Genomic DNA, 20963 nt, shown 5'->3' with positions numbered 1-20963 from the left:
ATACAGTTCACTTTTAACATGCTCAGAAGATAAGAGTTGAGTTAATTCTGCTATAGGAAGATGTTACTTAGAAGCGTAAGATATTCTGAACTGCTCAGACTTGGACATGCAGAGTATGTCCAAAAATGTAAAGCAATAATAATAGGCCTAGGCTTCTCACGAACAGCTCTGCCATGCTAACAACAGCTCCACACTGCTGGCATTCAAACAGACCGTGACCAAATTGACTTTGTTCTCCTCTTATGTACTGAGGAAAAAATTCCAGGCCTAGAAAGGCAAATGAACCATCCCAGAGTAAAAACAATATAAGTATGTTTCTTTACTTTCCCCACAACAGAAGTATCACAAAATCAGTCCTATCCTGCTTGTCTGCAGCTGACCTCAGCCACATGGCACAGTGGGGAGCTGGAGTGCCTGTCCTCACTGCATTTAGCTGTGCTACCCAAGGGATTTAATTCTCCAGCAGTGAAGGAATACAGCACTGACGTCAAACCTGAAATTTTTGTTCCAGCTACATTCAGCTGACTGTGAAACAGGAGTGTCAGGATGAACGAAGCTCTTCTGTTTGCTCATTTCTTCACAATGTATGAGTCATGAGAAAGTCATCTTTAGCTATTATTTTACCTTTGAAATATTTCGAGTATTGCACATTTTAATTATTTCTACAAGAACAGAAAAGGTCTATGGGGATCTGCAGTACCTTCTAATTATGTACCTTTTGGTTTCCTGTGATGCAGCCAGTAAAGAAAAACAAGTACAGTCAAGGGAAATCAATGTTTGCAGTAGCTGCAAAGGAGCAGTAAGCTCATAGATTTGTTAGCTTACCAAAAAATAAGAAAAAAGAGTCAGCATGCAATTTTAGCTGCAGTCTCTGAAAATAGTACCTCAAAGTTATCAGAAATACGCTGCAGGAACAATATACAGACAACATGGAAGCCTGAAACTGTAGAAGATCCACAGCATTTGGAACACACACTGCAGCTGTTAGGGAAAGTTAAGTACTGCAGTTAATAAATGAGAAAGCAAACGGAAATGCCTTTTTTTTTTTTTTTTTCTCCTTTTTTAATTAAAGCTGGGGAGGTCCAATGTGCATTTTGAAGGATATTTACTGCATTGTCCCTCAGGGCCTAGGAGTACTCCTGATGGCAGGAAATCACAGTGTGAGAAAAGAAATACCATCACAGGAATATCCAGGACTGTCATGGCTGGAAAATGATTCCTGCCTGTGAGTTCTGCGAAGGCTGGAAGGGACCCGACCAATGTTTGCTCTATGTCTGGAAAACAATAAATGTGACTACACTAAAACTGCTATTAAAGCTATGATTAATGATCCTTTAGTGCCCTTATAATTTATTGATGAATTTAAATTAGTGCCAGTAACTGAAGCACCTGCATGCCTTACGTTATTAAAACAATCATTCATAAAAATAAGAGAGCAGCCTTTTGCTTCCAGGCTTTTCAGAATTCCCTGAATGTGGTCACAGTGAGATTAGTAACTGCAACAACTACTGTGTATCATCCGCTAAAAACTTAGCTCTAAAAACAGGTCTTGCCTATAACCTTCCTGCTTGGATGCAACCTCTGGAGTCTTAGACTCTACGTACAACAGCAGGTCAGATCCTGTCCTGTTTGGGATGGATTAACCTTAACAGAACTAGCTGGTAACTGGGGAACTGCACTCACTCCATCAATAGTTGTTCACTGCTCCTTGCTCAGGGGCAACAACCTCTGCAAAGAAGCCAGGAAAGCTGATGCAGATGGTACCAACTTCAGATGCCTGATTTTAATCTGCCAGTTTTACTCGGACACCTGAATATACCTTGGACCTGTAAGCATCCACACTGATCTCAACTCCTGCAGGAGATGAGGTGTGTATGGAGAAGAACACCATCTCCAATTTAGTCTGGGCAGTACCAAGAATAACTGAATGTGAATGTGGTGGGAAATCCAGTTACCTTTTTAACAGCTGACCTGACGTGTCCTGAGGAGCCCTAATTAACAGCTAAGTTTAAGGAAGCAAGGAGTTTTCAGCATCCAAACCAGTAACAACACTCATTATCTTTATGTTTTTGCTGCCATATACAATGTATGTTTTTTTTTTTTGCAAGGGTCCCCCCGGGATGCATGTGGAATGTGGAGCCTTCTCTTTGCAGGAAACTGAAGAAGAACTGATGATGTGCAAAAGCCTTTCTAGGTAAAACTGGTCTGCAGTGACAGGCCTGCTGTCTACCAGCTAAGGTGCACTCCGCTTGTTTGACATCAGTCTGAACCCAAACCCATTTCTTACACCCTTTCACACTGTGGCACAGCACATGCACGAGTGCACTGGAGCCCAAAACCCCAGGGCACCTGCAAAACCAAAACAGGTCTTCTATAATGACACAGAAAACTTTTTTTCATAAAAAGCAGAAGACAAAAGATTGTGTATTTGTCATGTTCCTTTCTTAAACAGCATGGCCAGGTTGTGCTGTTTGTTCAGTCTGCAGCACACAGCCTGGGCTGCCAGAGGAATTGCAGCCTCACCACTATGAGAAAACCTAAAGGTCATGCTGTGGCTTAGTTCTAGCCTTACCAAAAATTACATATGTATGTACACAGGTACAAAATTAAGTTCTTCATAGATTCCTGCCTCCCACCAGGAATTAACTTTGTAGCATTTAACTGTTTCAGCTATCAGCCATAAGTTTTTTCCTTGGTGTACCTTCCTTCTTCATTGCACACTTGAATAAGAATTGGCTGTTTCATTTTAAGAGTTTGGATAAACGAAAACTTCAAAATAACAATGCATTAGTTTCTGTGCATTTTAGAAATTAACAATTTAGAAATCAATAATTACGGTATTACTCTGACCAATGACACCTCCGGAAAGGATCAGGTGGCTGATCTACACTGATCTGAGTTTGAAAATACTTCTGCCTGCAGGTGTAGTTGAAGCTTGTTTCAGAAAAATTCATCAGCTCGAGAAACTTGCCACTGAAAAATCCCTGGCGTCAGAGGTACAGCTAAAACACATTTCCAACAACGCCTGAGAAATTTTAAGGATCACTGAAGACAAAAATGACAAACTTCTGAACTGGCTCCATCCTACTTGTCTTTTGAGGTTCTCCCATTTACGTCCCCAAAGCCAGAGTCTGTGCTGATACACTCCACTGACATTTTTAGAAGCAGCCTTTGCTGGAACTAGTCCAAGCTGACGTGACTGGGATTTTATGTCTAAACATAGGACAGCTTAAAAAGACAGTGGTGTCTGATTCTATTGGCATCTTACCCTGAGAGGATTTTCATTAAGGTAAGGCGGTTCTCCTTCCACCATTTCTATTGCCATGATCCCAAGTGACCAGATGTCCACTTTGGGACCGTATGCTTTTCGTGTCACCACTTCTGGTGCCATCCAGTAAGGAGTCCCAACCATTGTGCTCCTTTTACTCTGTTCAGGGGTGATCTGAGCACAGAAGCCAAAATCAGCTGAGGAGAAAAAAAAAAAAAAAGTATTGTTAAAGCCATTTAAAATTATGAAACCAAGTTAAAATCCCTGGTTTATAGCTAAGAACGTGATGTTGAATCTAGCTAGGAAAGCAGCAGTGTCTGTTTGCTCTGCAGTGACAATTGTGCACTTGGGGCTTTAGACTGTAACTCTGGTCTCTGGAAGGGGCATGCACAAATAAAAGGCAGTGTTTTTTCTTGCATCTTTCTTCTTCCTGTACTTCTCTGTGTGTTAGAATAAGTAATGGAAAAGCCCTTAGCGTTAAGCAGCGGTCAGGACACCATCATAGGCACCCCCTCTGGATAACTGGCAGGCAGTCAGAAGCAGCCCCACACCCCAATCCTGGGAGAGCTGTGCCTGACGAAGAACACCTACTCAATTTGACAGATCCATCCATTCCGAGAAGAATATTGTCGCTTTTGATGTCTCTGTGAATCACTTGGTTTGAATGAAGGAAATCCAGTGCTTGCAGGCACTGATAGATTAAAAAAAAAAAAAAAAAAAAAAAGGACATAAGGGTAAAAATTAATGACTTGATTTCATCACACAATAACAGAAATAGTTCTAAAAGATTTAATTTCTAGATGAGTTGAGAGTAATGGCAGAACACTCTGTTTTCAAGAGGTATAGCTTGCTGCTTCAACACTACTAGAATAATAACTTTCTAAACGAAGGCACATGAGCTTTTGAAAAAGAAATGTCAATTATTGTTACAGACTATCCCCTGAAAGCACAGACTGAATGACTGCTGTTAAAATGAATGTGCCATGTCCATCCATATGACAAACTATTATTTGCCAAAAGAAAAGTCACTTTCTTCAGTATGAAGTGGATCCCTTTTAGGTGGAAGGTTGCATGACAAAGATTTTATTGTTAGGTTCTAAAGCGGATTTGGAAATAACATGCTAGTCATTTTTCAGAAGCAAACACCACTTTGGGTGGAATGCTACCCTTTTAAGCTCAGGACCGTGATAAATGAGCCTCTATTTTTCTTTGCTATTATTTTAAAATTCTGCCACCAACATGTTTGCTTTTACAGGCAAGGAATGCAGTATGGACATGCTCCAGGCAAATGTTTAAAGAGGCAAAGTTGAGAACAGTAAAACACAAAACAAGAGAGAATACACTAACAGTGCAGTAACAGAGTCTACTAAGCGTAGTGATTCTGGCTGGCAGTTCATTTAAGATGCTCTTTCTTCTGCCATATTAAAAAAGCAACACAGAAGCAAAGATCTGGACACGAAACCACTCATGTTCTTTGCACCTGCTTCAAAGTACCACTCTGTCCAAGTAATCAGAAGTGCAGACAGGATCCCTTACCTCCCTACACACAGCTGCTATCTGTCCTTCATCCATACACGTCTCTGTAACAACATCAGTTAAAGAGCCTCCAGCCAAGTATTCCATAACCACCCAGAGCTCGTCGCCTACTAGGTAGCTGAAACAAGAAAACAATGGCTTTGAGATAAATGTGTGTTGCTGAATTGTCTTATGAAAATTACAGCAGTTGGCTTTGATTCCTGTTCATTTTTAAATGAAATGAATGGACATTCCTTCTAGGCTATAGAGTACGTGGAAACTGTGCAGCCCGAATGAGAAATGCACCTAAGTGAAAAATCAGACGTCTTAGATGGCAAGCAAGTGAAAAATGTGATTCAGTAAAGGCAAAGATGAATGTTGAACTGGAACATATCAGATCATCTGGTTCATCATCTTAACTTATACGTAAACACCTTGATTAACTCCAGGAACAAGATGACAACTTTCATAGTTGTCTGTGGCAGTGGGAGAGTGTGTGCTACAGACAGAAATTGGTCAACAGCTTAGAAAACCTTATACAAATACATTCAGAAACAGGGAAAACAGTTTAAAACCTGACAAATTATGTGTGTCTGGAAACAAGAACCTACTCTTCCTGGAATCCACAGCAATGGAAACTGGTTGGAACAGCCAAAGAGAAATAATTTATAGACTGATATGTCTGCATTTATGATAATATGCAGAAAACATGACCAACTTAAAAACAGGGTGGAGGTGGAGATACAGGCAGTTTTAGTAAGATGTGGTTGATCGAGGTCTTTGAAAAGACGCTCTGAACTCCATACTCTGTCTAAACATCAGGAAGCACCTCTTTACTCTATGGATGACTGGCAGAGGTTGCCCAGAGGGGCTGTGGAGTCTCCCCCTTGGAGAACTTCAAAAGCTTCTGAGCACCCTGCACAGGATGGCCCTGCTGGAGCAGGGGGTGGACCAGATGGGCCCAGAGGTCCCTGCCTACTGCAACAGTTCTGTGATGCTCTGATATACCAGAAAAGATTAATGCACATAAAGACCAGTCTCCTCCCATATATTTTTATGCATATATACACATAAATATATAAATACACATAATTATACATGGATAAAGAGTTGTTTTCTGTGAGTAACCAAAGGCTTTTCTTCATCTTTGAGTTTCAATATGGAAATGAACATTCGCGTGACACCATCAGAAGTACTTACCTGTCTAAATAGTTAACAATATTGGGATTCTTATTTTCCCTCATGACCAGGATTTCATTTATAATTAGTTCCTTTTTGGGCTGCTGTTGGAGATTCATTTGCTTTATGGCCACCTAAAACGACAGTGAAAACAATGCATTAACGTGAATAGTCTGTTGCACAAGATCAGAGTGAACACAGAGTGTTTTTGGAGCGATCTATCAGAGCTGTGCCAAACTGTCTTGTTATTAGACATTAGAGCTCAGTAACTTACGTTACAACACCCTATTTCTCTACTTGCTTGCGTGCTAGTTACACGTGGTCATATATATCTTGCCTTATAAAATCTGTAAACACAGTCTTTAAATGATCAACCAAAAATCTCTAATAGCACTCTCTGGACCTACATTCTTTTAAGATAGCCTTATTTTATTACCACCATTATTATTTATGCATGTTTTGCAAGCAGCAAGTGATTCTGTTACTGTGAAAATATATAAAAAACAGCTGGTAATTCTTATCTTTTAACAGAGTTTAGATTTGCAATAATCTGGCTTTAAAGAAAAGAATCCATTCTGTGGTATTTTATGGACACACTCAGGGTTATGAGCAGGGCTCAGGGCTTTTAGACTTTTAGTTATAAAGTGTCCTCCTGTACAGAGCATCACTGGAGGTGGGTGGAATCACTGGAATCTCACACTGACAAGCAAAAATGATACATCAGAAATCTTAAACCATACCCCTAAAGAGCAAAGGGCCTAAGACACCAAAATTTGCTCTAAACCATCATACCTACCCTGCCTCAACCTGAAAAAGGAAACGATTGGTAAGATGCCACATAAATCAGTCCCTACTGGGACTGTGAGAATAAACAGTGCTTTTCTTCCAGATTTGTTTCTCAACCCCTTGGCTCCCACTTCCCTGCAACCAGTTCTTGCCAGGGTGAGCCTGACGTTGCCTTGTAGCATCGTGGGCTGTCACCAACACCAGCTAAACATGAGCGTAGCTTTTAGGAAATCTTTGCCCTGGATACGAATCTTCTCATTTTGGTGAGTGCCAGCCAGCTTCAGAACAACTAAAACACCAAACTGCATCCTGAACACGATCTCTCCTTAATTAGTTCTTGTATTATCCTTTGAAGATGAGACACATGATGGAAAAAATGCTAAACAGTATTGCTGTCTGAATTGGTGATTAAGATAAATTGGGACTGGGTGGTGGCAGTGACCGTCGGCTGCTTGCATTCATGTCTTTGGCAATTCAGACCGAGCGCGTCCTTCTTTGAAGGATGGCACTGCTCCTCCTTCCCTTGCTTCTGGTAGTTCTTAGTAAGGACAAGGGCTGTCCAAAAGCAAGCAGTGTAATAAAGCTACTTATTCCTCACAGCAATAGGGGAAGCTGTGAACACCCCGAGGGTTCCCCAAGGCCTGTGATTACAGATCTTTAGGTTTTACAACTGGGGCCAGGCCCCCAGACAGTTTTTATGCTGGAAACACTTGGAGTTAAATTACACTCAGACCAATATTCTCTGTAATAGCACAACTGCATCCACACTTGGGAGCAGGGATAAGATTTTCTAAAGCAATACATTTACACTAGCAATAAAAAACACTTTTTTTTTTTTTTTAAATCAGTCTTGCTGGCATTTCTTTATAGATTTCTCTCTATTGAAATGCCCATTCAGGGATGACAGCCGTAACACGGTACCAGGATGGACCAACAATACTGTGGAGAGCAAAGATGTGTTCAGAAGATGGAGTATAAGAAAACACATCTCGTACAACTGGCCCTAAAAGCTAAGGGTGCAGCATCAGTCTAAGCACAGAGAGCACCGAGGCTCTTACTGATTTCAGGGGGACCAGGACCCCCCTGCCCAGGAGTTCACGGGCACCTTTTCAGGCATTAATCACCACCTCAGTGCAACAGCTGCTGGAAAATGGATGGCCCAGGAAGTGTTTAGTTACGGAGGCACAGACCCACGGTGGCCTTAAAGAACCAAGGAGCAGAAGATGGCAGGCGATGTGTTTTGTCCGTGCTCAGGAGGAACAGCCTCTGCACCACCCATCTGCTGGCAAGCTGAAAACCCCATCCACAATTCCTGCCGGAGGGGAAAGCACTGGATACCTGCAGAGTCAGCTGGGGCTGCCGGCACTTACCTCTTGTCCTGTGGCGATATCTATTGCTGTGTAAACAGTTCCTGATGCCCTAGAAACAAAACACAGGCCAACAAATGAAAAGCGTTTTAGTGCCTTTGGGTGAAAACAAGCCCAGCTAGGCCATCTCTGCTGCCGGCAGTGTTTGCAAACCGCCTGCGCTCACTCCTGGCAGCACGGCACAGCCACCTGCCGGCCCTCTGCATCCAAGATAACCAGCTCATGGCCAACGTGAAGAGAAAGGGCTGGTGTGAATCCGAAATGTACGCCCTACGTTGTTTTAGTTCAAAACTTATGGAGGGAGTTGTTTCTACATATTTCCCCCCTCCCCGAAAACTCTGGAAAATATTCTCCTGTTTCGCGTTCTTGGTTTTGAGAATGACTCCGAACAGAAGAACCCAAAACAGCTTCTTTTTGTCAAGAGCCATTCAGCAGACACAGGTGCTAGTGTAGGGCTACCAAAACATGAGTGAGGGGTTTTGCCTGCCATCCGCCTCTCTTTAAAAGCCATTCCTCCCCTGCAAGGCTGTGAAGGGCCAAAAGGGCCATGATCAGAGGAAATCCCTTTGGGTTTAAAAGCAACTGTGGGCTTATAAACCCTGCTGGGGCTTCCTTCTGTGCTAAGCCCCAGGCTTACACTGCCATCGTTTATGAAGCCTGTGTGTGCATGGACAGTGAGCCACGGGAGCGCCAGGGTGGGGATTCTGAGATGTGGGAACATGCACCTGGCAAACTCCCCATGGATTGAAAATACAAAATCCTTTTGCTCATTTTTGCATGATCACCCAGTTTGTTTCTGTTTACCTGCAGGCAGAAACACTTCTGAGAAATTTTATTTCAACAGGCATCAGAGATCGCATACCAGTGTTGAGAACAATGTTATCATTGGGCATGCTATGTATTCTTTTAATATAAATGCAAATGCATTTGCCTATGACTAATTGTTGAGATTAATCCAATTTGTTTTCATAAAAAGCCAACACCATTTATTCAGATTTGCTAACACTGTGCTACACCTCCTGAGTAAAGTCCTGTCAGGGTTTATTTTAAAACAGCCATTTAAATGAGGGCACATTTTGCTATGCCTCAGGCCATCTGTGAAGAGTTTAGATAAAGGTGAGTAATTTAAGTAAAGCTGTGAATTAATTGCAAGGGCTCTGTGATTCTGTATTAGGGACTTTTACTTCTAAGCAGCTATAATTTCTGATCTGTATCTAACTTTCAAACTCTTCTGTACCATCTCTGTTTTAATGCAGTTAGGCAAGTACCAGGACTAACAATTAGATCTGTGTCACTATGATGCAGTGCAATACAAGTTTAAAAAAAAAAAACAAGAAAGAAAAAATAGAAGCCCTGAACCCATGCTGCTCATGGCTCCACACTGCTTTGTCTTTAGCAAGAGCTAAGCACAGCTTGAGCAAACGCAGCCTCTTTGCCAAGCCCTAGTTAACGAAGTTTCCTCCAATGTCAGCAACGTTTTCAGTCCTAAACCAGAGACAAATTACAAACCACAGACTCAGCTCTGAAGCTGGCCCATGCTTCAGCACAGGCCTGCTAATTACTGTTCACTGCAAAGTGGCTGTGAAAGCATCCCACTGTTTATTAACTTACCAACTGTATGGAGCCACGAGGTGCTACTGCCTGGTCGATTCACTCCTCCTTACGTAAAAAGTTGCTACCTGCATTTCACTGAGCAGCCCTGGCTCCTGCCCTCCACTCATTAGCTGCACTGAAAATACTCCTCATGTCTCCCCAGTGTCATACTGAGAGCCTAAGCACCTCCTTTACATACTGTAGGATGAAATAATCTGAAGTGCATTACTGAGCGCACTCACTGTTTTAGTATTTGAGAAGAATTACTCTAATTTACATGATAAAAGCTACAGCAAGTCTTCAACAAGTGGCTTTGCATGTAGTTGGAGTCCAAAAAACAGTTGTCAAAACAGTCTCACGTTCAGCTGTTCACTGCAATAGCAATGCAGATCTGCAAGACATCCAATGCAGGGTTTAGCTATAACGACTTTTTTTCCTTAGTGTGTTTCCCCAGCTGTCTAAATCAAGCTGCAGCATTAAAGCCATGAGGTGGTTACAGCAACACACCCCTCTGTAAGAAGGGCACGCAACCTTCTGGCTGCAGGACATCTGCTTAGGTACCCTTTTAGGGCAGGTCTTAGCCACTTGTTTTCCACCAGTTGTTGCGGTACCTTTGTACAACCTCACTCCCAGCAGTGTCAAAATAAAAGAGTGAGGATGACGGTCGTTTTCTGACAGTGACAGCAAGAATCTGTTCACAGGTGTTTAATCTGAATCTCACGCCTTCAGCTGACACTTATCTTTTGAGAGACTGGCACAGCTCTGAGTGCCCACTGACATACAGTGACAGTGAGAACCAAAGCTGCAGGTAGAAAGCAAGCTGGAATCTCAGAAAGGGTTGCCTACAACAAATGGAGAAGAAACCCCTCCCCACCAGCGTCTTATCAAGTAAGATATATCTACTATAAAGCCTGCCGGAGAAAGAGCATGAGAGCATCTGGTTTTCTTCAGGATTTATCAGTTCTCGGTCAGCAACGTGCTACCCTGGGTTCAAACCTCACAGCGGGTTAGGGCAGAAAACCATCTCCTGATGTCAGTACACAGCTTTCTGCCGTATGCAAGCAGCAGCACGACCCTGGTCTTACCCACATGGCATTAGCCCTGCCGGAATTACAACATAGGAAACTTGGACTGAGGAGGCAGTCTGTCTATTTAAAATGCACATCTGATACCTCATTTTGGTGTAATTTCTCTTGTTCTTGTCTCCTCACATAGGAATTATTTCAGATCACTCCTATTTCGGATAAGTGAAGTAAGGGTTTCAAAAGGGAATAGCTTGGTAGATTATTTTCAGTAAATAAAACCTGCAGGATCCCAGAGTGGTCTGTCAGCAGGCAGGTGGTGTGTTTCCTCATTATGTGCTTTGCACATCTGCACTGCCTTTATTACCGATTTATTCCTTTATTTTGTTTTGCATGGGTTTAAGTTTCTAAACTCTTTTTTTTTTATTCCTGATCACTGACATCTTTAGCAAAATGTTTGAAAGAAACGCTATTGAGAGCTTTTATTTATATGACAACTATCGTTTGGCAAGTTGATCTTTGAGACAGAATATTTTTTTCTTCTTTCTTTAGTGTGGCTACATTATTTTGAGACACATAAAAATGATTTCTTCTAAGAAAATAAATGCTGCACACTGGAGGGACAGCAGATTGTCCAGGATCTGTTCCTTGCTGCAGATAAGACATTGCCCGCAGCAAGGTGTCTTTAATGATTCCCTCTGGCCACAGCTAAAATACTGATGAGAAGTGAGAGACGGGAGAATCTAAATGCAGCGTCTGAGTGTGTCTGGAGCTTGCCCAGACTCACACTTGATATTTTACCAGCAAAAACACCCAGCCCGTGTTTTTGTATAGATAACTATGATTGGACTTACCCTTGGCCAATTTTTTCAAATCGGGTGTATTTCTTCTTAGGGTCTCCCACACTCACTATGCTCCCTGAAAGAAACAAAATTAAAGATGCTCACTTCAAAATGGAGATACCACCTTCCGAGAGGTCAGACATGCTGTATGGGGTTGTGAGTTGCACGCAGTCAGGTGGGTAATAATAATAATCAACAACAATGCAGGCAGCTCTACAGCGCAGCTGGACTCCATAAAAAAATGTTTGTTTTTTTTTTTAAACAGTCCTTTGGAGATTGCCTGTGTCTCTGCACCCTGACAAGGAACTGGCAACATGTAAATGTATTGATAGGACACGGATATCAGAAATAAACAAACATCCATGCAAGTGCTTGTCTGTTGTCTACAAATGTTAATAAGAACTGGAATAACAGAGCCTTTTTTCCTTCATTCAGAATAAATACTCTGTATGATTCTACACAAGTTTTAATACTTTCAAAGATGAGATGCACCTTGGGTTCTCAAATCAATTTTAATGAACAGATGCCATTTCAGAACAGGAAGACCGTAGCAAAGTGTTTACAAGAAGGGATCTTCTCAATCTTCCAGTAGTTTGCCAAAGTAATGTTTTCATCCTTTTAAAGGAGAACATCTCATGTTACAATAAATAATTATGGTTGTTTAAAAACTATGACCCTCACAACTGATTACCTCACAATGATTTACAAAGGAGACTGTGCTTGTGCCATTTTAAGAACCGCCTTGCTGGCCTTCACCCTGACCTGGACCAGTAACAAGCATTTGACTCTCAGCAGGGAGATCCTCACAGTTACGAACCTCATGCAAAACAACAGCAGCAGCATTGCTCCGGACCCAGCACTGCTAGCAGCAAGGAGAGCTGCAGCAGGAGGTGCTGGTAGCTCCGTGATGCACGACGCAGGCCAGACGGGCTGCTGCCACCTCCCGGCTGCTGCTGCCTGCAGCAGAGGGCAGGCAGGGCCAGCCCGTTGGGCCCAGGCATGGGCGAGCCAGGTCCCAGGCAATTTTGGAGCACTGCCAGTGAAAGCTAGAATTAGAGCACGCACAGCTTGATGGTTTCTTGCCCACTCAGAGATGTAGGCAGTCTGAATGGGAAGGAAAGAAAGCAGCAATCAGTATACTAAGCTTGTATCGAGTGAAAGAGCCAAAATCTGCTAATTAAAACAAATCCAAAGGAGTTATTCAAAAACAACTTTTTTTTTTTTTCTGGTCCAGCAGTTGCCTACGTAAAACACAAACAACAGCGTCTAAGTTGATGGTTAAATGGCAATTCAAATGACTTTGAAAAATTTAAGTGCGAATGTGCGTCACTGAAATGCTTGGAGGAGATTAGCTCAGGAGGAAAGACTGCCCACATTTTGACTGATCTGACAATATTCCTGCACCACCAGTACAAATATGTACTTATTCACCTCCATGTCCAAAGCCCAACAAGGTGGCACGCCATTCACTGTAAGCAGTGAAGTAGCAAACACCTCTCCCCCGCCAGTTCTCCAGGGCGGAGGGCTTTAAAAGCTGGATGCCCAGCCAGGGATCCTGCCTGCCAACACGGCAAGGAGACAGGGCATCGACACCATCTGCCACGCTCCTTGCTTAAACAATTTTCCTGGTCCTGGCAAGATCACTAACAGGAGCTGCAGGGGAAGAGGTTTCCTTTGTGCCGCAGCACTCGCTCCCCTCTCGCGGCACTCCAGGCACGCCAGCCAGTGCCCGCTGCCGGTGGCACCGCGAGCACTCACTGCCTGAGGATGCTGACATAGCCCCAGGTAGCCTGCAGTGATCCTGCCCTGCTGTCGCTGCTGAGAGACACTGCAATTGTCTTGCCTGGAGTCAAAGCCAAGGACAAGGCACTTAAGTGACCCCGGTTAACTTTTGTATTTTCCTCTGGTCAGAATGCCAAACGCTGCCCAGCTCCACGCCAAGCAGAGGACACACACACCATTTTCAGCTACACTTCAAAATCCATAGCTAAAATTGGACGCCCTGAGGATAGCTGTTGCTGAACTCCTGCAGTGGGATCCTGGAGCAGAACAAGGACAGCTTCCCAGCCAAAGTGGGAACTCGCTGAAAAATGAACCTGAGATGAAGCTTATCTTCTGCTTCACTAGAATGGGTCTTTGCTGTAAAACAACTCTTCAGCCAAGGGGATTATGACCAGAGGACTCCAGAACTCCCTTTTTAATAGGCTGAAAGAAGGGACCCAACCAAAAGAACACGTTCCCTCCTGCTCATCCAGGAGGAAGCTTGCACTGCTGAACTTGACCACCCCCAGACCAGGATCCCCGTGAATCTTTGCAGTACCAAACCAAGCGCTGCCATAACCTTGTGCTGGGCTGGGTAACAGGGAAAATACTGTGTTGGTGGTGTCCAGCTTGGTGCTGTTGTCAGCTAGTAAATGGAAATGTGTATCTACAGGGACAGACACCAGAAGTTCACAAATGTTCATGTTAGAAAGGAGCACAGAAAAACAGAGACTGGAGAACAAATACTTTGAATAAAATTTTCCCAATTTGCTACTGACTCAGATTTCATAGTCCCTCCTAAAATCTTGAGGAGGTGCTTTTGCAAGTTACTTGTTTATGTCTGGTATCCTGTAATTAAGCCACTGCTTTTCAAATATGATAGCACTAAAATCAACAAAGGGGCTGGTGTGCAGCTCCAGCTCAGAGGAGCACTCCCTATTCTGGACCAGAGATAAACACACCAGCTATTTTGGTGTTTTTAAGCACTTTCCTTTATCAAGTCCTAAATTAAGTGGATAAGAAAGCAGAATTGGGCCACTTCTGTTTCATAATTACAGTGGAACATATTCATGATTTCATTACAGACAGAGTTTTGTTTGATCTTATCTCAGTATTACAGGCTCTACTCCCTAGTAAAACGTGTAATGAATGTGTCTCTAAAAAAACCCAAGTTATTTCAAGCAGAGAAGAGTTATGAAAGCAATTTAAGATAAAAGAGGGCAAGGGACATCTTCATAAGAGTAGAATAAAACCAACTGTAGAGACAGTAGGCAAGGTGAAGAAGTCATATGAGTTTGAAAACAAACAAACAAACAAAAAGCACCCAAACCCACATGCTTAAATCTAATTAGACCATGACTACAACAGAAGAGCACCACCCCCATTTTTAGATGGCTTCACAAAAGTACAGAAAGATTTTCATTGTTCACATCACAATTTGCCAAGGCAGATCTTCAGACCTTGCACTGGGTATCAAATTCTTAAGAAAGTAAAAACATGAAAGCATGAAACATTTCAGAGGTATAACCCTCAATATCTCATGGGCTCAGTCCTAATCTAGGTTACATGAGCTTCAATAAATGATATGCATACTTACTGTTCAAGTATGCAGGGTACCTGCAGATCTCATGGCAGATGCCTGCCTCAAACATTTAGCCTCAGATGAAGGAGTTATAATTTCTCCTTTTATAACCTGACCTACCTGCAGATAAACTTCCTGGAATAAACACGTTATTTCCTTATCTCCTCAGCTAAAGCCAGGGAACTTACCCCTTCAGTACCCCCTAACGGCACTGAGATGCAGTTCTGTATGGTCCTGTCAACCTGCCAAGGGTGCAGAAAACGATACAAGCAGCAAAGAAATGCTGCAGCTTCTGCAGTCACAGCCACCATCGGTGGCAGGGACGTAGTGACAAAGGTTGGTTCAGCACAAGAACAAGCCACTGACAAACCACCGACAAACCACCGTGAAGAAGCCACATACAGACTGTGCTCTTTCCAAGTGGTTACCTCCATTAAAGGCACAATATTATTGGCTTTGAGATCAAACAATGAGGCGTAGATCAATTCACTTATTGTCCTAACAGTTAACAGGAGACAGAGTGAACTGGGGTACCTTATCAACTCAAGGGTTTGTTATCTGATAACACAGCACTGAAAGCTAGAACATGCAAGAAGCTGATTATTGTGTTGTAAAACCACAAAGGGCATAATGTGCTTGCCTAGTGTATGATCCATGCAGGGCTTTGGGGCCAACAGTCAGGATTGTGATGGCATTAACTGGTTGGGAATCAGCTATGTCAAGGTGTCATTTATCTGAGGAGTGTGCAGTGAATGTGCTGGAGGCTAGCTCCTGAGAAATGCTTGCAGTGCAGTTTTATCTGATCAGGTCACATAGCTGTGTCTCACTGATGCCTCTTTATAAGTATAAAGCTAAGAAATAAAATAAGGATTGCTATAAAAGTATTTTTTAATTTATTTTGAGGCACACTGAAAACCTGTTCTCTATCCATGGTCTCAACTCATGTCCTTTCAAAGGAGTCCTTTGTCAAAACGGAAAATTGTTATAAAAACAAGCTTTGATATACTAGTGGTAGCGGTAAGAACACCAGAATATCCTGTTGGAGGAGACCCCCTTCATGCTGAAGGAATAGGCTTAGTTCTGTAGCTGTCTACAGGTTCAAAGAGAGAGATTTCTGTATTTGGTCTCCGATGACTGGTGAAAAGTCAGAAATCTAAAGAGAATTTAGGAAGCCAAACATTCAGCTAAATCTGGGCATCAGCACACTGGAGTTCATGAGGTCATTCACTAGGCCACAGACTTCTGCTCAAGCAGAAATAATCTCTTTTTTTTTGCTTTTAGCACATGCAGAAACTCAGGCAAATCCTGAGCTGCCCTCAGAGGCAGAAGGAATATCCAGAGTGCTCCTTCACTCCCTTTAAGCACAGTTTGTGTGAGGAGTTGTAATTGGCCCTTTGTCACTAAACTAACGTTGATCGTTTGGTACATAAAATCTTGAGACATGCATACAAGACACTGCTTTATCAGACAAGAAATACAGAATACGTACTCAGTTTCTCTAGGATCTCCTCGTCTGTCATCTTGGACTTTTTTCGCTGCCGGTCTGTGTTTCTGTACAAAGTATTTGTGTTCGAGTTTTCAGGCTGGGGAGTTGTGGCTTCTTTAGCCGGTGCTGGTGCAGCGACGGGTTCAATTACAGAGCGAGTGTAGATCTGTGACAGTAAATTAGTGTGTGTCAAAAAGGTGGATCGCAGAGGTGCCCCGAGACTGTGACACAAACACTTAGGAAGATGCTGTCTGCCACAGACAGGACTCTTAAAACGTTCTTTTTCACTTTCCACTTCTCAAATAAAGATAAATGAAGGCTAGTTTTACACAAGTTCACGGCCAGTTTCATTTTCTATTTTATTTTCTGAAAGATTACTGAAACAATGAATTTACTGTGCTGCCAGAATAGAGAAATAGCTGTGTCCAGGGCCTTGTTCCTTGTTGCTCATCTGTTTATATGGGTAACAAAATGACTCGCAGTTGGACATTTGCTAACAGTTCCAAAGATGGCACCAATACAGTGCTGAAGGCAACAGTTTTGCAACAAAAATAATGAGCATTAGGACACTGGTTTTATCAGTTAAGATAGGTATCTGAATAGAAGCAGCGAGCATTTCCCTTTTCTGGTCATAACTGCTGAACTGCCTTCTCGTCAGCGTTTCAAGCGTTAAGGATCGGCCATTAGGACTTGCATTACAATCTTTCAGACTTCCACTTTCTCTTCACATTGCACAGCTGCGTAGGATTCTCACCAAACTTCAGCCATACACAGGTTAATAGCGTAGTCTAAGTTATTCATTTAGCTCCTCATGTAGTGAAGAGGGATGGGTAACTCCAGGGGATAGTTTCTCCTAAATGTCCTACACAGGTGTGCAATGGGTCTGGTGACTGCTCCCTCCACTTGATGACACAGCAAGTCCACAGATACTCTGGACAAATTTGTTCACTTTTGTACTAGCAGCATTAAAAGAAACAATGCTACCTCTTAGCTGATACTAAAATAAAATTAATTGTTCCAATCAGCATTGCAGGAAACTCTTAACTTAATAAATAATTAAGTTCCATCAGATTTTCCTGGTGTCAGTAGCTTGGGTGAAGCAATACCCCATGACAGGGCTCCAGCCCTCAGACCCTTCACCAACATGCCCCAAGTGCTGTCTGATCAGAAACATTCATTACACCACAAGCAGTGCTGACTGAAGCTGGGACCTACTGATTTTGTATGTTCAGGCCGTGGTGCAATAACAGGCGGAGGTTCGTTGTCATCTTCCTCTTCCTCATCTTCTTCATCCTCTTCTTCAGAAACAGAAGGCGCTAACGGGGGTTCTGATGCTGTTTTTGTGCTCTGTGGACAGACAGTAGCATGACTGACAGTCACCATGTTGGCACTTGAGAGGTTTGATAATTACATACAACTCCGCTCAGCCATCAGAAACCGATCTATACATGCCTATAGTGAGTCCTAGACACCTCACTTACACACCCTACAATTTAAAGGTTACAAATTACAATGTTTTGTTAATTCATCTCGGTGTTTTTCATTTTTGCTTTTTAGTTTTTACAATGAACTATTACATATGCTATTGAACTGTCTCACGTGTACATTACTGGAGTAATGAATTAAACAAAAACAATGGAATAATTCCCGTGTTTTGTCAAAGTCTGATTTCACGTAAGTAATGCTTGAATCTATCACTAGAAATCACATCTAGTTGCTAGTTCATTGCTTTGGCATTGCGTTTGCAGAAATGGTACCAGTTAATTAACAGGTGTCTGCTGGCTAGGTTAATTAGCACACTTCAAAGTGCAAAGTCTCCTGCATTGTCTTGCAGGGAATTTTGCTTTGTAGAGAAAGGCTGTTTGTTTCTTTATTATTTTACCCCTGGGGTAGTCACATTACGTGTTTCCACAGTGCTGAATTTCCCTGTTCAGCTCCTTTTTCACTACCGTCTTCCTCTTTATCTAATCATAGAGCGACACATTGATCTCTCCACTATTTCTCTCTTATTGCGACAGTGACCCAGCGTGAATGCAGCCTCTCAGCAGCACGCTGCATCCTGCTGACCTCGTGGTGGCTGCCAGGCAGACGTCCCAACTGCTTACCCAGGCTCCCATTACAGCAGCAGAGAAAAAAGCTACTGCCAGGGTGCAGTCGACCTTCAGGCAGAAGTACAAACACAGGGCAGGCGAGGGAAGTCTGGCTGATCAGTTTAGACACAGATAAATGTCTACATGTAAACAGAAGCTTAGAGTGCAGATATTTAAAGTTAAGTGAGTTGAAACCCACTTATCTTTAAAACGGTATCAATTTAGTACAGTGCAAATAGCAGTAACGGAAAGCCCACAGGAAATGGGGGGAACTCATTCATCTCCACACCGGCGCTGTTCTGCATAGCTGCACAGCTGCATTCAGTCACCTGCATGTGCACACTGGCATACATGCCAGGAACACACACATGAGAATCCTATTTTCTGTGAGAGGCAGCCCCATCACCCAGCTGCCTAAGGTAAATGGCTATTAATAGGCTATTAACATGGCCAAAAGTAGGGGGGAATGATACAGGAGATATCCTCAACGCTAGTTTAAGGGGCAATGCTATCAAGGGTGACCTAATGGGAAGGTGTAGGTTACTCTGTCGTGTATTAAATCAGCGTATAGCATTCTAGATACATCACTAGCATTTTGCTTACATGCAGAGAGAAGATATTAAGGCAAAAATAATGAAGGGAATAATCACATTTCTGTTCTATTAAATTCTTATAACTTTTTTTTTTTTTTTTTCCCACTGGGCTCCATGCTTGGTCTGACAGCACTAAATTGTGTAGCTAGAACATAAAGTCATATTATTTAATGCTAGACTCCCATTAAGGAGTGAAATGAAATTTGAAAGAACTCCAATGACTCCAACTTCAATGTTTTCTCTATAATGTTCAACCAGCATCCTATGAGCAGGTAACTTTCAAAAGCTGACATCTTGATGTCTCACTGCTGGCTATGTTTACTAGAACAAAATAGCACAACATCTGCCAGTGTGTCCATACCCACCGGAAAAGCTGTCTGGAAGGCTTTACTCTGCTCCCATGAAACCCGAACTTCCTTTTAAAAGTTTCATGTTTTATCAAAGATAATGAAAGTGGTATCAAATGAAAATTTATTGAAAAAGAAGTGTGAATATTTGAAGATGACTTTCATTTCATTATACACAGTCTCTGCTGTGTAATCACAAACCGAAAACGATGTTGCTTAACGCTTGAAAATAAAGGCCAAATCCCCACTCAATCATTTGCTATTTAATGCACTAACATTAACACTAATAAATCTGGTCAATATTAATGTGAATGTCACGAGAACATCTTCGGGATTGCTACAGCAATTCAGTATTAATTAGAGTGAATCATTACTTAAAACTTTCTTTCTACGGTTCCAGTGAGTTACATATCAATTATAGCCTTATTTATATTCAGCTACATATCCAGCTGTACTAAGGATAAATCATAAAATTTAATAGAAATGGTTTCCAAGTTGTTAAAACTATATGAAAATGGGCTAATTAGACAGTACTGCATATTGTTGTGAATTATATATTCCACCATGGCTAACACCAGTACGCAATCTTCTGTCTGCAAAGCCAGACTGTATAAAATCTGTAGAGAAGTCCTTAAAGGGAACCAGAAAATAGCCAGTAATCCTTGTGGTGCTGCCGCAAAGACACTACCATGTACTTCCTTTCAGCCTGTAAGGCTGGCACTCTATCGCGGAAGTCAAAGCTCACAGTTCGCTGTGCAGTCACATGCTTTGAAACCAAAAGGTTACTCTCACACTCACCGAAGGATGGGCTTCTATGTATCCATGGGCGCTTTTATCTGCAATGTGCAAGGGAAAATTAACACCGTTATAAAACAGCATCCGTTGTGGGGAATCCCACAGAACGAGTAAATCCAAATTGAAATCATTTTTCTTTTGCAACATCCCTCCAGTAACGGGAGTTATTTTACACAGAAAGCGAGAAGCAGGACAATATACCAGGGTATTGTTTTTCTACAAATACAATTTTTTCTTCAATATCCAATGCTTCCACTGCCCAAAAGAGCTAAAGCAGTTATTGTTTTTTGTTTGTTTTTAAAATAAATTGCATGCATTGATTCTCTCTAGCTTGCTGCACATGTGTCCCCATAAAAGCTTCAGAATTCCCCTTAGCTAGGTCGGTTCTGTTCTGACAAAGCCCAGTAGCAGCTAATTAAGATGTTAGATCCTTTTAATGCTGGACAGGAATACATTCATCCTTCTAACTTTCGGTAATACTGAGCTCAGGAGCATACACTAACTGTTTAGAATTTTGCATTTCATCACAGAAGTACTTGCTATTTTAGCAGACATTTAATGATGCTTTCCTTTAAAGAAGGAGACAAATGTTAATATTTTCTGGATATAACTGCACGGTTTTCAGAAGATCTGCTGAGAAGCTGCCCCAGACTGCATTTTGGGAGTATTGGTTGAACCAGCAAACTGAGGAAATTACAGACTCCAGCACCACAGACTATCACGTGTAGGAACTGAAC

At 42.2% G+C, this 20963-nt stretch overlaps 1 protein-coding gene across 4 annotated transcripts in view; it reads right to left on the bottom strand.

The window, feature by feature from the left end:
* PAK3 (p21 (RAC1) activated kinase 3) overlaps nt 1-20963 on the bottom strand; it is a 173265-nt gene that overhangs the window by 9275 nt on the left and 143027 nt on the right. For all 4 annotated transcript variants that reach the window (XM_072042795.1, XM_038184447.2, XM_027465354.3 and 1 more), the window contains 9 exons: nt 20230-20267; nt 17617-17748; nt 16405-16567; nt 11585-11648; nt 8119-8167; nt 5984-6096; nt 4805-4922; nt 3860-3959; nt 3269-3465 (listed from right to left, as the gene is read on the bottom strand). In XM_072042795.1, the coding sequence (XP_071898896.1) occupies nt 3269-3465; nt 3860-3959; nt 4805-4922; nt 5984-6096; nt 8119-8167; nt 11585-11648; nt 16405-16567; nt 17617-17748; nt 20230-20267 (974 nt within the window). The remainder of the gene's footprint in view (nt 1-3268; nt 3466-3859; nt 3960-4804; nt 4923-5983; nt 6097-8118; nt 8168-11584; nt 11649-16404; nt 16568-17616; nt 17749-20229; nt 20268-20963) is intronic.

The sequence above is a fragment of the Anas platyrhynchos genome, chromosome 10, assembly GCF_047663525.1.
Source record: "Anas platyrhynchos isolate ZD024472 breed Pekin duck chromosome 10, IASCAAS_PekinDuck_T2T, whole genome shotgun sequence".
Taxonomy (NCBI): domain Eukaryota; kingdom Metazoa; phylum Chordata; class Aves; order Anseriformes; family Anatidae; genus Anas; species Anas platyrhynchos.
The sequence above is the reverse complement of the archived record's forward strand: the minus strand, read 5'-3'. Positions and strand labels throughout refer to the sequence as shown.